Genomic DNA, 20,952 nt, shown 5'->3' with positions numbered 1-20,952 from the left:
AATAAAGTGAAGGAAGTCTCATTTAAAATACTGCATAAATTTTATCCTGCTAATCATTACATGACGAAGTTCAAAAGGGACATAAATGTGAGCTGTGGATTTTGTGGAAGCCATCCTGAGACTGTGCAGCACCTCTTCTGGATCTGTTCATGCGCTGGAACATTTTGGAAAGACTTCAGTAGATTCATTGCTGGACATCTCTACAAAGACTTTACTGTGAAACGGGAAAATGTTGTATTTTGTTTCTTTCAAAGGCAAAAAAAAAGAAGAAGTTTACTTTATAATAAACTTGTTAGTTATCTTAGCTAAATTTTATTTTCACAAATGCAAATACAGTAACAAAAAACCTAATTTTAAACATTACTATAATGATGTTTTATGTTACATAAAATTGATTCGTGGATCAATTAACGAAAAGGCTGTGAAAACTATTACTGTTTGTAGTAATTACAAATTATTGAATGTATGTAATTCTTTGTATTACACCCCCTGGCATATGTTAATTTTGTTCTGATTGTATACATGTTCTGTATACTGTTTCTTAATAAAGTTTAATATTTAAAAACCCCCCCAAAAAAACCAAAAAAAAAACAAAAAACTGGGAGACTGGTGCGACACAAACCAGTCAACACTGTAGCCTATAGCACACAGCAGTATCAGCTTATTATGGCCACGTTGTGTTGTGTAGACTGATGAATTGACTCAAATGAGCGTGCTGTGTGTGCAACAGCGCGACAAACATTACCTGTTACCTTTTATTAGCTGCACAGGTGTCTGGGTCATTAGCTGCTAGCTAACTGGGTAAGCCTGTCATGTCTCAGGAACATATTTAGTTTTAAAGTAAGTTACAGGGCTTTCCCTGACTTTCTGGGGGGGGGGGGGGGGGGGGGGGCTTATATTACACTAAAAACTATCTAATATCCTCATCAATATAATTATGAACTATTAAAAAAACACTATTTTTAAAGAAAATACATTACGATTTATATTAGATTTATATTTCAAATATGACAAAATGCTGATTTTACAGCAGCCACATGATCGCTACAGTTTAAACATTTAATCAGCTTTCTGCCTATGTTCAACTATTTTATATTTAACACTTTAGTTGTTTTATTCTTATGACTTTATTATTACAGCAGTAGGAATAAAGGGAAGGATTCTGGATCAGCACCATGATGCAAACTTGTGGCTACAGTATATACAGTATACTGGATTGTGTGTGTGTGTGTGTATACCATGACCATCCCTACTAATATTCCAGTTTCAGTTTATTTCCCACAGTTTTCTAATCTTTATGTTTCCGAGCGCTGTCACCAACCTTTGCATGTTATTGTCTGACAGCTCGCGTCTCTCCTGTGGACTCGGCCTCAGATCAACACAACCTGCCCTCCAACAGTGTACCAACCAGGTAAAACACACCTGATGACAGTCATACAGTGTGATCTGATTCATGTTAGAGTCTTGATGAATGTGTGTTGTTGTTCTTCAGCCTGGGTCGAGCACCCACCCCTCAAACATCTCTGCACGGCCCTGCTGAAAACTGATTTAATGAGGCCACACTCGGCAGGTTAATTATAAACAACAATCAATTCCTGACTGATGACTCGAGTTTTAAAATGTGTCACCTCTATAAAGGTGAAAAATAAATTTAACTGCAGTCACACCACGAGGAAGCTGCTGCAAACACACTGCATGAAACTGTTTCTTCATGTTTAGAGAATTCGAAAATGACTCCAGCCTGACCATGGCAAACTCAACAAATGGCCTCCAGGCTTACAGACCAATGACTGTAGAAAACATGGACGACGCGACAGCGCCCCAAAAATGAAGCCAAAACGTCTCTATCGCCCCCTGGTGTCTGGCTGCAGTATAGGTCATAAACCCCGCCTTCTCCATGTTAGCGGATGGGACTGGGGTCAGACTAAAATTAATTTATTCTCCTCAGATAATTTTTTTCAAAAGTTTCTTTCTTTTGTTTTCAATAGTTCTCATCACGCTGATTTATGTCCAAGAGGTCTCCTTTCCCATAAGTTTGATTCTAATTCCTACCGCCGTGATGTTAAATTGGGGTCAGCGTTTACTTTACGAAAACACGACCGAGTGTTTTTACCTGACAGCCTGAGGTGTTCTTCAGTAAACTGGACTACCCGACAGAAGGACCCGAGACCTCGCTGCACTTTTTCGGTAAGTTAAACATGTTTGTAAGCTAATCCGTAACTACAGTCCTTAGCTCGGTCCTCAGACCTAGCTAGCTAAGATGAGCACTCGGCTGTCAGGGTTCGTTTCAAGAGCATCTGGCTGCAGCCACTGGGGAGCGCCATATTGCGACCTCCACACTAACCGGAAACACGTAATTCAGTTAAATCGACTTTGACAGCTAAAATGAAATTGTGTATTTTTTACTATTCATGCTGCTGATAAATAAATTTGTTTCTAAGTGTTTTTTTAACACTCTGGGTTTATTAAAAAAAAATCACCATCCCTTCAGCTTGTTTGTGGCAAAAGTGTCCATGTGTTATGTTTTTGTTTGTTTGCTACTTTTTCTGCATAAAGGTTTTTTCATAAATATAAACTAGTCATTACTTTTTACATTTTTAATCCTTCAAACACTTTTTTCTACACAGCAAATTCAAAAGTGTTAAATGTTTTGGTGTTAATAGTCTCCTTGCAAAAGTAGAGTTAATTTTACTCTAAGCAGAGTCACATTCTTTTAATGTAACTCTGAGGTGTAAAATGATAGTAGTTAAAATCGAGTGTTAAAAATGAGTGTTTCTCTGTCAAATCTGGAGGTGTTACAATGGAAACATTAACTCTTGACCTCTTAACTCTGAACTCCTACAGGGGCTATGACACCAACAGAGTAAATTCACAGACTCCGCCCCCAGCACGGCTCCAATCGAAGCTGAAGTGAAGCCGTTTCAGAACATTTTGCTCTACATGTTTGAGTTGTTTGCCATGCTTGGTAAGTCATTTTTTCAAAGATTGTTTCAATTATTATTATGAGCTTTTACTTCTGTGGCTCTTTGGAGTTGAGACAAAGCTGTGTGAAAGGCATTAGCCATGTTGCTCGCTGATAGCATAATATTCTGTTTTAGCTAGCTGAAAGGTATTGTTTGCGGGCAAATACCACAGCCTTGAAAAAAAGCTTGCATGTGAATTTTCAGTCAAACTTTTGGTCAAATACACCTAAAACAATGTGTAGAATGTGAAATGTTGGTATAATGGTGCTGCTTGAAGCCTGAAAACGATCGCCCATAAAAAAAAAACCGAGCAAACAGCAGTAGCTGACGTCCTGACTGGGTTCTACGTTAGCATAGATCCCTCCAGAGTTTTGTGCACACGGTTTAGGTAAAAATGAAAAAGGTTGAGGTTTTACATTTAGCTCAGTATTACCTGTTGCCTGTGTCCTTGTCTTTTGGGAAAATACTTTACACAAGTAATGGCTCAAAGAGGATTCCTTTTTTTTTTTTTTTTTTACTGTGCTGCAATTGTTTACTGGATTATTTGTGCCATTAATTAGTGTCAACTAATTTTTATTCAATCTCCGCACAGGATATGCTTGTGAAGATGGAATATGGGGGAGAGCAGAAGTGCGTTGAAGTTCCACAGAGGGATGAATGAAGGACATGCATATTGTATTGAAGAAATAAGTGATGAGAATGCTGTTATTTGCATTTACCATGTCAGACCTTTTGATAAACAAAATTCTAATGAAAGTGAGAACATGTATACTGTTACATCTTTCAGAAAATGTTTTGAAATTGTGGTGCACAGTTCAGAATAAATGTTTTTCAAAAACCATTGCATCTTTTTAGTAAATGTTTATTTCCAAAAGAAATTTCTAGAAGTTCAGAACAGTAAAATTCCCGCTTTTTAGAATGAATTAGAAGATAACTCTTACGTAGTTAAACTAAAATACTCTTTGAGAGTTAATATATAAACTCTTAACACCAAGTGTTAAATTATCAACTCCAGACAGATTTGGTGTTTAACACTAAATCAGAGTTAACGTACCAACTCTCCAAAAAGAGTTAAATTAACACTCTCTGGTGTGGACCCATATAGACACTTTAATAGTGTTGAAATCAAATCCGACAGTGTTAATTTGGACATGCTGGATTTGCTGTGTAGTACAATGCACGTGTTTGAAGACAACCTCAAAACTCACCATTTCATATATCAGCAGTGCTACTAGAAATTATTGTACAGTGGTCCCTCACTATAACCCGGTTCACCTTTTGCGGACTGTTTCGCTGATTTATTTTATTTTATTTTATTTTATTTTTTTACAGTACATTGTGTTGTACGTTCTGATTGCTGTAGACCAACCTAGTACAGTGTCTCCTGTACACCGTTGAGTCGGTTTCCCTGGGTCTTTTCCCGTGTTGTGGTCGAGTGTCTAATTTTGAAAGAACTATTTACGCGTTACCATAGCGACCAGAGAGCATCAAGAAGCAGAGAGGAGGACGTTACTCACAATGTTTTTAGCGCATTTCAGGAGGACGCTGCTCATAAAGTTTCACAATGACACAGTCCTCTTTTCAAGGAAAGAGGGTCACCAAGAGAGGGAGCGTGGGGATTAGAGAAATATTTTGCTGCTATTGTTTATAATCATCATCATTACCATTGCATTAATAATTAATATTGATATTGCATTCAGATGTTTAAACATATTGGTACCCAATTAGCCTTTATTACAGGTGCAGTTATAACCACTTTAAACTGTTGAGTTAAATCTATAATCTTAAATGTTTATATGCAGATTATATTGCATTATAAAAGAAAGGCCTAACTCTGAGTACACTCTGTGCCACAGTAGACAGGAAGCGCAGGCTTTTGCAGAGCGTGCTTGTGAAAGTGAAACTAACGCAGAGTCTAAGTGTAAGTTACTTTGAGGAGCTGTTGGGAGGATGCTATTTGAATAACCAGGTTATTCATTATTGTCTTTTATTCATTTATATCTTTTGATTAAGCTTTTAGTAGAGATTCTTGATTAAAACATTTATTCAGTATATTACACATATAGTTTCAGTTAGGTTGTTACACATAAGGATGAGCCTCTGGTCTGGTGGAAAGGTTACAAGGTTTAACTGGTGAGGTGAGAGGTGAAACTGAGTGCATTTCAGGTTGACACATACACACACTGTACACTCAAAAAAGTCAACTAAGGCAGTTGTTTGATTAATTCAATAGACATTTGTCTATTTAACATGAACATATTGAGTTTAGGTTTTTAAATCATTATCAGTTGTTGGTTTAACATAAAATAACAAAAAGTTTAATGAACTAGATTTGCATTCTTCAGTTCAATTAAATGTAATTATTTTAAATCAACAACTCTAAAACCGATGCCTAGTGCGCATGCTCAAACTTCCCAGAAGTGAAAAGGCACCGATGCCTAGTGCGCATGCTCAAACTTCCCAGAAGTGAAAAGGCGGGAACGCGGAGAAAGTTATGTGTTCAGTGAACTGCCATTTCCCCCTGCGGAATCTTCCACAATACAGGTAAGTAATAAATAACTCAAAATATCTTAGTCAAACGAAGTTGTTCTGTCCGTTAATTGTTTAACAATGTTTTTAATTCCAAATGTGTAAGTTGTCATTAGACAGCGGGAGTGGAGCAAATGCAGTGAAAATCTGGTATTAGACGGTGCCAATCGGTACCGTCTAATACCTGATTTCTAATCAGCTCTGGGTATATTTATACTATTATTAGCATTTCCACTTCATTGTTTTTCTTTTTTTTTTTTTTTTTACCTGTTTTTGCAGTTAGTCTTATAGTGTTTTTAGCGGTTATTGATATGTTTAATTCAATATTTAACACGTTTGTAATTCACTTTCAAAGTAAATGAAGTTAGCTAAAGCTAGTATGGTTGTCTCATTGAACTTTTACCTAGCTCTGTTAGCATTCACTTTGGTTTTAAATGACGGTTATTGCAAGACATGGTCTTTGTTCACTTTTTTTATTATTATTTGCATTTTTTCTTTCTTTCTTTCTCCTTTTATTTTAAGCATTCGGCCTCTCACAGTAATGCAAGTTAAACTAGCATGCGCGAGTTGCTAAATATTAGCTGTGTCCAAATTCAGGGGCTGCATCCTTCGAATTGACTTGATTGCTAGTGCATGGGAAAAAGAGCATAAACACGAGGTCAGAGGAAAAGGCAATGGCGGATAGTTATGAAAATTGCCTGTCGGACCTTTACCGAAACTACCAGCATCTTTATTGCATAGTGTGAAACACTGCTATTACATTTGGCAACAGATTGGATATTTATCTGTGAATTTTATATTGCAAGAGGTATTTATATGTATTTGTATTTTTTTTTTATACATTTGCAACAAAGTAAAAAAAAATCCACTGGAATTTTTATAAAATAATTGTCTGTTTTCTTTACCATAGTAACACCACAAAGAAAGCTGACCCCTTTTTCTGATTGTTTGTGCCTCCTCTTTAATACATGGTAAGCCTTTTACCATCATATATTTATTATGATAGTTTTATGATTTAATCAAAGTGGAAAAAAAGGTGCCAATAAAACCATCCTTAAAACTGCTTTTCTTTTTTTCTTTCAGTGACTTGTATGTGGCAGTGCAAGCGTTGTTCCATCAGGGAGAGTAGTAGGTACAAATTATTGAAACGCTGTACAGGGCTCGCAAAATCGCTAGCCCGACGTCCCGGGGCTAGCGATTTTTCCAGTCGGGCTACCAAAATCTATCTCTGCCCTGCCCGTCCGGCTTTTGTAGGAAGGAAAAATATATGTCAATGCTTTTGCATTCTTTCGGAAATGTAGCTGGGTAATTATATCATTGGCATCGGTGAGCCACTGTCAATATGTGACATATTGAAATCGCGTTTGAATTTGCGCTTGTTTTTTGCTTTCACTTTGCAATCGTGCGAACTGTGTATAGAGAGCGACAGGACTGATCTGTGAGTGAGGATAATTTGCGCACCAATTCCTCTGACATCGTCTTATCAATCGTTAGCTTACTATGCAAGCATGACAAGTGAAATCTCCCGCAGCTTAAACATGTGAGAGGTTGATCGCGCAGAGAATCGCTGAGCTTATGTGAGTGCGTGTGTAAAAGCAGGAAGATATATATTTCAGTTCTGCTGAGCCAAATAAGACAGGTCAGGGTGAAGAAGTGACAGCCAAAGAAAAGCTTACCACAAAACGGAGACGTTATGACAAATCAGACTATAAGGCAAAAAGAAAGTGCAGCTTTATGGTTTCATGGACAAAAGGATTTCTGTGGCTGCAATATGACGAGCTAAATAACCAGGGCTGCACATAAGTGGTCCGCAGGTGCGCATTCGCTGTCAAAATAAAAAAACACGCACAAGAGAAGAAGTTGCAACGCGTGCTTGCGTACATAAGATTTTCAGGAGGAGGACAGACATTTGTTTAGAACTCTTAAAGATGTCAAGAAGCTCCTTTAAGCAATTACTTTGGTGTTCCTCCACCTCCAAAGAAATGTCAGAAGGAGTCCGAACCACAAAAGAAGCGCGTATTCTCAGAAAAGTGGTTGAAGGAGGTGAGCTGGCTTCAAACAAATGATGAACGCACAGATGTGGTGCAGAATGTGCCGTGAAAATCCCACTCTAGCGGACAAAAACAGTGCTTTTTATATGGATGCAAACGCGCGTTGCAACTTCTTATCTGGTGCGCGTCTTTTATTTTGACAGCGAATGCGCACATGCGGACCACTTATGTGCACCCGTGTAAATAACATAATGTTCTGCCGGGTGTGTTGTTGGTTTTCCCTCGATTCCTGAGTCGACAAGCGCCTTTGTTACTGGGACCAGTAATTTTAAGAAAGGCCCCCATTAGAAATGGATTATTGCTCAGTCTGCAATATCTTTCCCAGAACAAACACCAATTGCAAATAATATACTAAAAATAAACCTGAAAAATCTGTTTAGAACAGCATACTATGTTGCAAAGAGTGAACTACCACTGGTGCAATTTAGCAGTCTTTGCAAACTTCAAAAAGCAAATGGCCCAGATCTTGGTTCCACTTGCCTCTTACTTGTGACTTTAGTGGAAATTTCAAATTCAGGATCTGACACAGACTGATTCATGTTCTACACACTTCTAAAAGCAGCTTTAGTCAGCTTAGATGTGAAGTGAGTGAAATATACAGTTGAGTTTTTAATCAATGTATTTGTTCTCTATTGCAGATTGACAAGGAGTTTCTGCGAATCACCACAAAGCCTCTGCTATCTACTTTCTTTGCCGAGCTTGACCAATACGCGCCACGCTTAATGGAAATCTTTCTGACCAAAGGAGGGACACGTGGAAAGAAAATAAGAGGTCTCATGCTTGCCATCTCCAAGGTTTGTATTAGGATTGAGTAGACTTTGTCATAGGCAGCAAAAATAACTTTTATTTGGAGATGAAGTTGTCAATTTTGTTTCAGCTTAACAAATGGTACATGCCAGGTTCTAACCTAAAGAATAATTATGCAAGTTAACTGATTACCATAGCTTTAAGAAAAACAGCCTGGTTTTGGCTCATATTATCTCCTCCTCCTCTCCAGCATGACAACATCCATACCAGACGAGCATGCATCTTGAAGTCTTTGTGCATCTACCTAAACGAAGACTATGAGAAGTTAATAAAGGAGTACTTGGTGAGTCACTGTGACAGCATGTTGACCGTAACATTCTCATACAAATTGTGACGTTGCCTCAAATGCAAATCGTTAAAATTAAAATTTTGAGATTAGCAACAAGACACCTGGTATTGGGGAAAGGATGTCTTGAATACCAAACAGTATTAAGCGTTGCAATAAAGAATTTCTGGGATTTGGTATTGGAAGGAAAGAAATTTATGCCTACTTAAACTTGATACACAAACATACAATGCATTTAACATGCATCAAGACAATATTGCTTTTGAATCTGTACTTGGATTAAAACAAGTCCTGTTGTTTTTTCATTGCTATGGTCATCAGTATTTGTAAATAGAAATGTCTATGAACTTTGAGCTGTTTAGTACTAACACTTCTATACCTGTTTTATTTTAGCAGCTGAGTTAGCCTTTTCTCGAGTCCTGTCCCCCTAAGTTACTCTTGCTACGTCCGACAAACAAATGGTTTCCTCTGCGCACCAATGGGTACCCAAATGTGCAAGCAGACATGCTTCATAATGTTCGGTACAGTTACCTGGGAATGGGGCCATACACACTGTTTAATCCATTCACGTTGTTTTTGACTTTGTGAATGGAAAGAACACAACTCCTCCAGACACAATCTCTCGGCGTATCGGTGGGCACACCGCTTCTCCATCTTGCTTGAGGTTAATGTTTGTCAGACACAGTAACGGTTGCTATAATGTGTAATTGGACAATGGCCCTTTCGGGGGAGGGGCCGGTGAGAGGTCAATTATGCCACCTCTTTTGACATGAGAGGTGTATTTTATAATTTATGTATTGGAGTAATTACTAACAACTACTTTAGTGGTGTAATTTTCTGTTTATTACTTTAACTACAGTACTTGGATTTTATGAACAGCATAGAAACAGTTGTTTAAACAATCTCTTAAATTTTACTTTGTTGTCTTATATTTTTTCATGTAGGATACGGACAGCGAGGCAAAAAGCTGCATGGAGCAAACTGTGATGGGGGTGTACGTCATCCAGAAGGAGGGTGCTGAACCTGAAGATGACCCAGAGGACGTTGGTGTCCTGATTGAGGGTGTGGAGGCTAACACTGATTTGGGTAACATTGCACAAGCATGTGCTCTGTTGTTTGGACTCGTATACTGTTTGAACCTGAGCTACCCACCAGAACTTAAATGCACCTTTGAAGTCCTCCAGAAGATACTTTTAAATCTTGATGGACAAAAGCTGTCTTCAAAGGCACAGTTTCTGAAAAACAAGCTTATGGGGTGAGGGCACTTGAAAATGACTGATAGGTCTTGAATGGTTCATTGGTGCAATGGTGATTTCCAATATATAATGTTAATATTTGAGTTGTTTATATTTTTTTCTTTCATTTAAAATTTTTTTTTAAAAGTTTTTGGATTCTCTCTGTTGGGCAATTCACCTTTTATACAGCACTGCAGATGATTTTTGTTTGTCCTTATATAGATGGCTCAAAATGGATCAGAAGTACTGACAGAAGTACTATGTTGTGTTTATGTGTCAAGGTCCTGTAAAGTTTAAGACCACTGCCACCTGTTAAGTTCACTGTATTATTGTTTCCATTTTGCTTGCTAGCATGTTTTAAAACACAGCAAAACTATATTGCTAGCTGTGGAGGACTGCAACCAAAATTAAAAAAATAAATACAGAAATGTAAAAATTGGTCAAACTAATAATTATTTCAATGAGATACACCAAACAAATATAGATTTTCATCACCTATGGATTGTTTTGTTGTTGTACTGCCCCCAAATTATTTCTAATTATTTTATTTTTCCAAATTCACACAATAGTAATTCTATTTTGTCACATGTTTTAACTTGCCAAGTGGGAGATGTATTTTTTATCTTTTAGTTTAATTTTTTTAAAATGCAGTCGATATATTGAGCAAATTTTGCATCTGTTTTTAGTTGTGGAAGCTTTGGTTCCAACATATTACCTATGTAAATAAGTATTCTAACGTTTTACCTTTTGAAGTGGCATAATGCTTGCAGGTGTACAAAAATGGTAAGCTTTTATATTGTCCACTAAATCCAGTTAATAAAGATAATGTTATCATAATCTGATTGTGACTTTTTTTGTAAAGTAGTGGGTTTCTAAATGTGTAACAAATGTAAACAAATCTAATTGAAATAATTTGGTTGAAATGAGTGAAATCATTGACTTGATTAACAAAGTAGTTGTTGAAACAACAAGATTTAATTCTGTTTTCCTAAACTTTTTAAATTGTGTAGAATGAATTAAAACAAATTTCACTCTACATACTTAAATAAATCACTTCAAATCAATGTAAGTATAGTATGTTGATCCAACGTAATCTGATTACATTAAACCACCAAATGCTAAATGTGTTGGTTTGACATGATCGAAAAGGGTTTATTGTACTTGGTTAAATTGTGTGCAAAAAGGGTGCCATGATTAAATTGTGTTCATCCAACAACAGATTTTTTTGAGTGTAGATAGACTCACTTATAGGTGAAAGTGTAATCATATTTTGCTTGTGACTGAAAAATTGTCCCTGCATGTTATGGCCCGTCTAGGCGCGGCCAGACCACAACATAAAGGGTGATCCATCCCCGTCCAACCCCAAGCAGCACGTCACACACTTAACATTTTGTGACAGTGATTTATTTACCACAAGTGCAGTTAAACAAAGGAAGGGAGCATCATAACTTCAGGGTGAACCCAAGGCCAAAACAACAAACAAAAGGTAACCTATCTCAGGAATAAACACAACTTACCTACTCAAAAGAACTAAACCAAACCACAATCACTTTCCTCCCTGCCTAACAAAAACAGGAGAAAACCGATCAAACAAAAAGGTGGTCCACCCCTACATAGAATAGAATAGAATTCAACTTTATTGTCATTGCACATACACAGGTACAGGGCAACGAAATGCAGTGTGCATCCATCCAGAAGTGCTTTAGTGATATAGATATATTACAATTTATATTAGCAATAATATAGATATGTGAGTATATTACAGAAATGGGTCTATTATGGTATGTTATAATGTACACGGTATGAAGTATGTTGTGAATATTCTATAACTATAAGTATGTACAGGCTGTAGTGAGTACAAGCTATGTACAGGCTATGAACAGGATATAAATATGAAAAACTATACAGAATATGAAATAAATAACTTTACAGAATCTGAGATATACAGCTATACAGAAATGGGAACTATGCAAGTTGTAAACAGTTGTAGGATTAAAGATTATCGAATGTACAGAATGATTATTTACACAGAGCTATACAGTAGTGCAGTTAACTGGAAATTTCTATTTGCAACTTTACACAAATTTGGTTTTGGATCCTCTTTCATAAACTGGTTAAAAATATTATATAATTCCCCAACAGCTTGTGTTAGAACAAATGACCAGACATCCTCCAGCTTCTGTCTCTTGAGGGGCACCAGGCAGGGATGCCCACTCTCCCCTTCACTATTTGCAATTTTTATTGAACCACTAGCAGCAGCAATTAGACAGAATTCAGTAATTAAGGGCATAAAATGCAAGAACGTGGAACATAAAATCAGCCTTTATGCGGATGATGTGTTACTCTTTCTCCAAAATTCACAAACCAATATCTCTGGGGTGATTGAATTGATAAACTCTTTTGCAAGAATATCAGATTACTCAATTAACTGGTCAAAATCTACAGTCCTACCGATTAATTGCTCCTTCCATAATTCCTCTTCTACACCACTGCAATCGGGAAATATAAAATATTTAGGTATTAATGTTTCTCCCAAGCTTGCAGATCTAACTAAATTAAACCATATCCCACTTTTAAAGAAGGTAGAAGATGATCTGGCTAGATGGAAATGTCTACCCATATCACTCATGGGAAGGGTTGCCGCTATAAAAATGATGGTCTTACCAAAAATAAATTATTTATTCTCAATGATCCCAACTAAACCGCCACAAGATTGGTTCAGATCTCTAGATTCATGTATGTCCAAATTCCTTTGGAAAAATAAACCCCCACGTATAAGCTTAAAAACACTACAAAAGACCAAGGATAAAGGAGGACTAGAACTGCCTAACTTTCAGCACTACTTCTTAGCCAACAGGCTTCAGTTTATCTCAGGATGGCTAAAACACACCCTCTTAGATGAACCTTGGCTAGATGTAGAACAAGCACTCTGCAATAATCTAGAGATCTCAGACCTACCATTTATCAGCTCAAACATCCAACGACATGAATGCTTTAAAAGCATCAACATCAGCTCTTCTCTGACAGCATGGTGGGAGTTTCTAAAATTGACGGCGTCTTCATTAATCCCATGCAAACGTACACCTATCTGGAACAACCCTGACATATTACAAAACAATAATATGATAAACTTTTCAGATTGGAGTGGTAAAGGAATCAAATATTTAGAACATATACTAGAAGGAACAGAATTTATTTCATTTGACGGACTAGTTACACAATATGGGATCAACAAGAAAAGATTTTTAGAATATCAACAAATTAAATCCATAGTAAAAAAGAAATTTAAACCGGGTCAAGTTGAACTACAAACACCACCAAGTGTGGTTCAATTTCTTACTCTTAAACCCCCCAAATTACTATCCAAAATATACAGAATGCTTTCTAAAACAGATGAATCAATATCACTTCCTATTGCAAAATGGGAAGCGGATTTATCAGTTAACTTAGACCTAAACTTCTGGTCTCAGATTTGCTTAAAAACCTTTCATCTAATTAGAAATCCCAGTCTTCAATTAATTCAATACAAAATATTACATAGAGTGCACTATACAGGTCATCGGATGTTCAAGATGGGCTTTAGGTCTACCAACAACTGCTCACACTGCCAAACCAACTCACCGGACAATTATATCCACGCTCTTTGGTTCTGTCCACCAGTTCAGAAGTTTTGGCGCGAGATATGTGAAGACTTATCGAAGTGTCTGAAATGTAACATTCCAACTTCCCCCTTAGTGTGTTTGTTGGGCAGCTTAGATAATGTCACTTCAGAAAAGAATATAGCCCATATGGTTTTCACTGCCCTATGCATAGCCAAGAAAACAGTCCTCATGAACTGGAAAAATAAAAATAATCTTAATTCTAACCAATATAGAAATTATCTATTAGATTACATTAGTCTTGATACAGCCTCTGCCACCACATCAGATCAATTGCTCTGGGCTCCTTTGATCAGCTCCATCACCTAGTGGGGGTGGGGGGTCATAGTTTGGTCCCGCCTTCACTGTTGTGATTGGTGTGGGGGTAGGGACAGGCTTAGGGCGTCGGGGGGTTCCCCGGAGGCATCTTCCTTGGGGGGCTCAACCCGGGGTAGCGGTCATGTCCGGTTAGGGGCTCTGTTGGCTCTCAGGTGACTGTTTCCTCGCGGCTGCGTGCAGCGGGGCTAGGGGAGGGTCTGTGCTGACGGACGTGGGTTACTGACCTGGTAGCCTGGCTGCCCCTGGGTGGGTCCGGGATGGGCGTGAGGTTCTGGGGGCGCTCCGTCTCTGGGCTGGGACCCGGACCGGGCCTCGGGGGCTTGGGTCCTGGTTGGTGTGTTGCCGGGGTTGTGGGCGGGTGGGTGCATGGGGGCCCAGCCCTGGAGCAGGGTGCCGCCGGTGCATCGAGCCACCTGGGGGGCTCTTCAACTGGTGGGGGAGATTGTCACATCTTGCAGGAGCTTTCCTCTCCTCAGGAGCTCCCTCTGCAGGAGGGGGAGATACAGGAGAGGTGGAGGAAGATCTCAGCCTGGGTGTTTATTGTCTTATGTAGTCTGGAAGATGAGTGGATGGTGGGGTGGGTGCAGTTTTCTCTGTGGTGGGGTTGGGTGGACTGTCCCGGGCTCTGTGGGGCCGGGCGGCGCTGCTGCACTGGGCCCCGGTCTGGATGGGCCTGGGCCCCCTTTCCCTGGCGGGTCGCGGAGTGTGGGGGTGCCTACTGGGGTCAGCGGGGGAGCTGGCCCCAGGGAGGGGTCACTTGCCCCTCCCTTCCTTCCCTCCCCATCTCCAGCTGCCTCCCTCTTCCCGCTCCACCACAACCACCCACACATGCAGGGCCTTGGAGTAGGGGTATGTCACCAGGGTGCAGAGGAGGCTACCCCCCCCCCCCCCCCCTGTCCCCTTCTGGCTGCCTCTGCCTCAATTTTATCCCACAACTTAGACATTCACATTACTCACACTCTCATTACACATACATATAGGATCTTGGGGGTGGGCACGATACACGGAGTCCAAAGTACCATCAGGGTGTACACCCCACCCCTGGCATCGTTGCCCACCTCTCAATTTTAAATACACATAGACATTGAGGGCTAGCAGGAGGGACCATGCGCTTACCTGCTGCTCTCTGGCAGGTAGCTCCAAGCCCTCCTGGGTTTTAAATGCACCTTAAAACACACATGCATCAACACTACAATGAGCGGGTGGAGGGAGGTTTGGAGTCTTCTCTCACCCCCATTCTCTGCGACCTGCTGGAGCAGGGGGGCTAGGAGGAGGAGTTGGCCGTCCGACTGCGGTCTGGAGTGTGGAGCCTTCCTGCTGCTGCGGAGTCGGGGCGGTCTGCCTCCCCCCACCGCAGGGAAAAGGGAAACACCACCTGGGTCTGGGTGCAGTTCCCCCCTCCAGGGGCGGGGGCACCTAGACCCGGTTTGTAGAGTACGCTTGGGGAGTGTGATCGTGTGTACAACGTCTCTTTATGTCTGTCTCCAGGTTGGTTGAGTGTGGAGTAAGTGCATATGAGAGCATGAGGGTGGGAATGGATGTTTGTATCTGTGTGTGCCTGTATATCTGTGTCTATATGTCAGGTTGGGTGTCAGGCGCCACCTCTCTGGGGACATCTCAGGCCCTCCAAGGTTTGGAGGCCTATCTCCCCCTACCACCACTTCCCCTGCCAGTGGCGGACCCCCTCAGACATCGGTGCGTTGGTGGTTCTTTGTGTCCGGGGATGGGCGTCCAGGTACACACCGGCTCACTCCTTGGCGGCCGCTTATCGGGGCCTGGAGCCTGGGGCTCGCTCGGGCCACTTCGGAGGTGGGGTGCCCCCGGCCTCTCGGCCTGGGGCTCGGTCACTCAGGCACGGCTGGCTGCCGGCGGAGCTCACGGGCGCGTCACTGCAACTCCCCCTGGCTTCTGCTCCGCGGCTGCTGAGTGAGCCCTCATCTGGGACTCTCCTCAGCTCTTTCCGGGACAGTGGCGCAGCTGCCCCTCTGTTGGTCTTCCTTGGTCTCTTGTGTTCTGGGGGCCTCTGGATGTCTGGAGTTTTGATCTCCTCCACACCTGCTTCATGCCCTGGAGGACGGGGCTGTGGCCCCCCCACACCCTCTAGCAGATTATTACATGAAGGAACCTTTTAAAAAACAAAAAACAAGCGCGTCCATGCTCACAGGTGTACACACGGGTGATCACACCCACAAACTACACCCTTTTTGGCTCCTACCTCAAAGCACACTGTGTTCTGTTGATCTTATGTGCTGCACAATAATGTTTAACATTTAGTATTTACTGTCATATTCCCATATATCATTGTGATGTTGTTTATTCTATTACTCTTGTTCTCTTCTGCTTGCTTTCTTTTTTCTTTCTCAGCAGGTGATCCAGGTGACTGATATATGCATTTTTTTTTCTCTGCCCGTTCTGTTGGTTTTTGTCTTTTGCCCTTCTCCCCCGTCCCTCTTCTCAGCTGTTTCTCTTTCCCTCTTTCTTTCTCCCCTTCTTTCCCCCAGTCAAGTCTGTCCCGTATTCAGTAAGTGAAAATAAAAGAAACAATAAAAGGTGAATCAAATGGACCATTACGGCAAGGCTGGGATGGTCAGTTTGGTAAAGTAAATCCGTTGGGCATCTTTCTTTGCCTTTAGACAACAATTCTGATGCAAAAGAGCCAAACGGGACAGGCCAAAAAAAAAAAAAAAAAAAAAAAAAAAAAGCAATAATATAGATATGTGAGTATATTACAGAAATGGGTCTATTATGGTATGTTATAATGTACACGGTATGAAGTATGTTGTGAATATTCTATAACTATAAGTATGTACAGGCTGTAGTGAGTACAAGCTATGTACAGGATATGAACAGGATATAAATATGAAAAACTATACAGAATATGAAATAAATAACTTTACAGAATCTGAGATATACAGCTATACAGAAATGGGAACTATGCAAGTTGTAAACAGTTGTAGGATTAAAGGTTATCGAATGTACAGAATGATTATTTACACAGAGCTATACAGTAGTGCAGTTAAGATAAGTGAGGGTGTAGATAGTTTCTACAGAGGCTATATAAAGTGCTGGTGGTTGTGAGTGGTGGTTCAGTCCATGTTATTATTGTGTGTTTGAGGGTACAGTTGTCCATTGTGGGTGTGTGTATGTTCAGTCCATGTGTTAACGTGGGTCAGATGTCAGGAGGCAGAGTTCAGGAGTCTGACAGCTGTGGGGAAGAAGCTGTTCCGGTACCTGGTGGTCTTAGTCCGGAGGCTCCTGTGGCGCCTCCCAGAGGGCAGGAGGGTGAAGAGTCCATGTGATGGGTGACTGGGGTCTTTGATGATTTTCCCAGCCCTTTTCAGACACCGCTTCCTGTAGATGTCTTTTATGGCAGGAAGTGGTGCTCCGGCGATGCGCTGGGCAGTTTTCACGACCCTCTGCAACGCCTTCCGGTCCGAGGCAGAGCAGTTCCCGTACCAGACTGTTATACAGTTGGTCAGGATGCTCTCGATGGTGCAGCGATAGAAATTCACCAGGATGTCTGAGGACAGGTGGTTCTTCCTCAGAGTCCTCAAGAAGAAAAGGCGCTGGTGAGCCTTCTTGACCAGCTTGGAGCAGTTGGTCGTCCAGGTGAGATCCTCGGAGATGTGGACTCCCAGGAACTTGAAGCTGCTCACACGCTCCACAGCCGTCCCCTTAATGTGGATGGGTGGATGTGGGTCAGCATTCCTCCTGTAGTCCACGATGAGCTCCTTGGTCTTCTCGGTGTTAAGCAGCAGGTTGTTTGTGTCGCACCACTCAGCCAGACGATCCACCTCCTCCCTGTAGGCGGCCTCATCGTTGTCACTGATGAGACCATGCTCTTACATTAACATAATATAGTGACACAGTGAACGGTCTGCCGGTTGGGTTGGGCCGAGGATGAATGAATTGGCAGTCCCTGGCGGTCTCTTTTTATCCGCTGCCTCCCAGTCCTCAGCCAATCGGTGTGAGCCATCCACCCTGGATGCACCAATCCCGGAAGAGCACCTGGACACTCAAATTCACACATGATTACGATCACAGTCGTAACACTGCAAAAGAACAGTTTGTTGCAGAATGTGTGCCTGATGTTCCAGACGATAAGCGAGGGTCCGGCAGCGACAGGAAGACACCTGGGATGAGGCGATGTTGCTTTTTCAAACTGTGCTAAAAGTCATTGTGGTTTTGATTTGACGTATGCATATATTGTATCTGCTTAACGCATGAAGGGGCGTTATAAATTTCCCTGATGATATAAAATAACTGTTTTGTGTATTGTTAAGAGAGATCTACAGCTGATGTTTTGCAGTGTACATCTCCCACACGTGTGTTCATTAAAATCATCGTTTGACTCCACCCGGCCGGATCAGTGTTGTTATTTGGATTGCCTCCTGTATCCCTCCTCAATATTTGAACCCTTAACACGGCTAATCTAGCAAACGAATTAACAACAGAGCGATTTTAGATGTTTTAGAGCTATAAGATGATAAGCTGTGTGTCTTTTTTTATAACAGTGACATGGTTGTATTTACCTTAATTAAACGAGTCGTGGTAAACCAGCAAAAAACTCAAGCCGCCAGGCTACGTAAAAAGTGTAGGGGGGCGTGTTTGCGGTCACGTCCAGCAGGTGCGTGGGCGGGAGCGTTACACAGTCGCCCCACCTCAAGTCATTACTGCGCAGACTCTGGCTCCAAATTTGCAAGATGGCAGCCTCCACAAGAGGGATATTTTGGCTTCATTTTTGCACAATGGTAGGAGGTGCTGTCGCGTCGTCCATGTTTTCTACAGTCATTGTTACAGACACTGTGGTCGTGGTTCGTGAGGCAAACCGTGTGCAGACACATGGAGGTGGGGGTGGGATAAACAAAAGGCAAGCCTTTATTGTTTGGCTGAAAAAAACACAAACAAAAGGTGAGGAATAACTAGAAAGGAACTAACAAAACTTAAAATAAAGAACACGAGGAACAGTGGAAAATGTTTCCAAAAACCTCACAAGCGGGAATGAAGAGACAGAGACACAAAACACCGGGAACGACAAACAGACGATCCGACGAGGGACGCAGGGAACGAGGAAATAGCAAACGGGAGGGAGACACAGCTGCGACTTACCAGACATGACGAGACAGGGAGGAAGCAAAACAGAAAACTTCGACGTAGGACGCAGACTGTCAAAGTAAAACAGGAAGTTGACCGGGGAGACAGAGGGAGTGAGTTACATGGAGCACAGGAACACAGGAACAAAAACCAAAAGACAAATATTGAAGTCAAAGACGATGATTCAGAAAAACAGTGCATCAAAGACCCGGGACCGCCTGCATCACCTCAGAGCGACTCTCTGTAGAGACAGAGCTCTACAGGTGTGATGTTTGCTCTGACAGCTGATGGAGAAGGTCAGGAGGAATGTTACTGTGTCTTTGTCGATCAGAGAAAGCAGATGATTGGCTGCTGAGAGAGGAACCGTAGTACTGCATGAGGAAGTCAGGAGTGGCAAACAAGTCTGTGAGGAGTGACACATGGCTTCAAGGTGGGATTACATCAGGGATCTGTCCTTCTCATTTGCAGTGCTGACGGACAGACTGAAGGCGTCTCTGTGGTGAGAGCGGGTGGAGGAGAGCCTGCAGAGGTGGAGGTGTGCTCTGGAGAGAAGAAGACTGAAAGTCAGTAGAAAGAAGACAGAATACGGGTGGACAGGTGAAGCTACAGGTAGCAAAGAGAGGCAAATACGTCGGGTCAAGCAGAGAGGAGAAGAAGAGAGTGCAGGCAGGGTGGGTTATAAAATCCTTTACACATATTAAACTCATATTAGACTCGGGAATTCATCTGACTGTGGCACAAACAAACAGTGACTACCAAAGATGACTTTAAAATATGAACAAAGTCAGTATGTACACGAGTATTTAAGAAGAGTAATTATTTAAAATGATGCTCCAGTTATAGAAGTGTGTATAAAATGGCCGTAATTCCTGAAGAGTTCATTAAACAATAACTGATCCCGGGAGGTTGATTCTGTTCATCTGGATGTTTTCAGTGGGAGAAACCTTTGTCTGTCACAGTCGTGGATCCTTCAGTCTCAGCTGACTGCAGGTTTCTAACCTTATACACAGGACAACCAGCCCACTGTTCATTCAGTGGAGCAGTCATTGTGCAAATGTCCTGTTTCTAAGGTTGGGGAAACCTGCAGGCAGCTGAGACTGAAGACGTCACCTGATGATGATGAAACGTTTCTCCCACTGAAAACATCCAGATGAACAGAATCAACGTTGGGATTTACTTACCTGATTGAACGAGTATTAAGACATTTACTGTTTTATTGATAAAAACTGAAAGTGTGCACATCAGTCTCAGCTTGATTGATCAGTTTAAAATCCCCTGTGGTGGATCACAGAGGCAAAACTACAAATAATGTGTCGTTCAACTGGATGAGAAGCTGGAGAGGTCTGCCGGCCGGACGCTGCCTACAGAAAGAGTCTGAGCCGGCTCAGATCCTTCAGTGTGTGCAGCTCTGAAGCTCCCAGCCTGGAGGAGGTGATCAGTGACTCCCAGTTTCAGCAACAGGTTCCTTCAGCCTGGCTGTGTGAGGGAACAGGAGCTCGTTCCTTCTGCTGCTGTCATTCATCCACTGGTGTCAGATCCACACATGTGGAACGGGATTAGTCACACCTCATAGTTATCTATCAATATCTCTGCTTCTACGCTCGTTTTATACGAGCGCTTGTTGTTGGTTATATATTTGTTGCTATGACAACTCAATTTCCCTCTGGGATTGATAGTCTCTCTGATTCGGACTCTGTTATCCAAAAACGAATGGCCCTGACTCAGTATAACACCAACCCATCAATCATTCGATCTGATCTACTTACTGTGGAGGTTTTAAATGCAGAAACATTTAAAACAATAAAAAAAAAAGGATTAAAAAGCTGAAACGCTGGTTTCTAACCGGAACTCTTCAGTGGGGTAGAAGCATACAAGCAGACAGCTCACTCTGTTGGTGAGATCTTTATGAAGTGAAGCACGGGACCCACGTCCTCGCTGTTTACTAACGTGCTTCAGCGACTTTTAAAATGTTAGGCTGTTGTAATGAGCAGGTTTGTCCTCTGGGTGGTG

The 20,952-nt window shown here is 41.5% G+C and overlaps 1 protein-coding gene and 1 long non-coding RNA gene across 2 annotated transcripts; both read left to right on the top strand.

The window, feature by feature from the left end:
• Positions 1-2,640: 2,640 nt before the first annotated feature.
• On the top strand, positions 2,641-3,804 carry LOC146647293 (uncharacterized). Its single transcript, XR_014908650.1, has 2 exons — positions 2,641-2,965; positions 3,556-3,804. It is a non-coding gene; the product is annotated as an uncharacterized LOC146647293 (long non-coding RNA).
• Positions 3,805-6,398: 2,594 nt separating this feature from the next.
• Positions 6,399-9,895, top strand: LOC146647292 (uncharacterized). The gene is made up of 5 exons (XM_085390167.1): positions 6,399-6,463; positions 6,576-6,624; positions 8,182-8,337; positions 8,541-8,633; positions 9,581-9,895. Exons 3-5 carry the CDS (start codon positions 8,266-8,268, stop codon positions 9,893-9,895), a joined length of 480 nt encoding a protein of 159 aa, XP_085246293.1. The 5' UTR covers positions 6,399-6,463; positions 6,576-6,624; positions 8,182-8,265.
• Positions 9,896-20,952: the final 11,057 nt, after the last annotated feature.

Source organism: Rhamphochromis longiceps, linkage group LG18, assembly GCF_057381845.1.
Source record: "Rhamphochromis longiceps isolate RC_006_pf linkage group LG18, R_longiceps_female_GT1.1, whole genome shotgun sequence".
Lineage (NCBI taxonomy): Eukaryota > Metazoa > Chordata > Actinopteri > Cichliformes > Cichlidae > Rhamphochromis > Rhamphochromis longiceps.
Note: the sequence above shows the minus strand (reverse complement) of the source record. Positions and strands in the feature narration are given on the sequence as shown.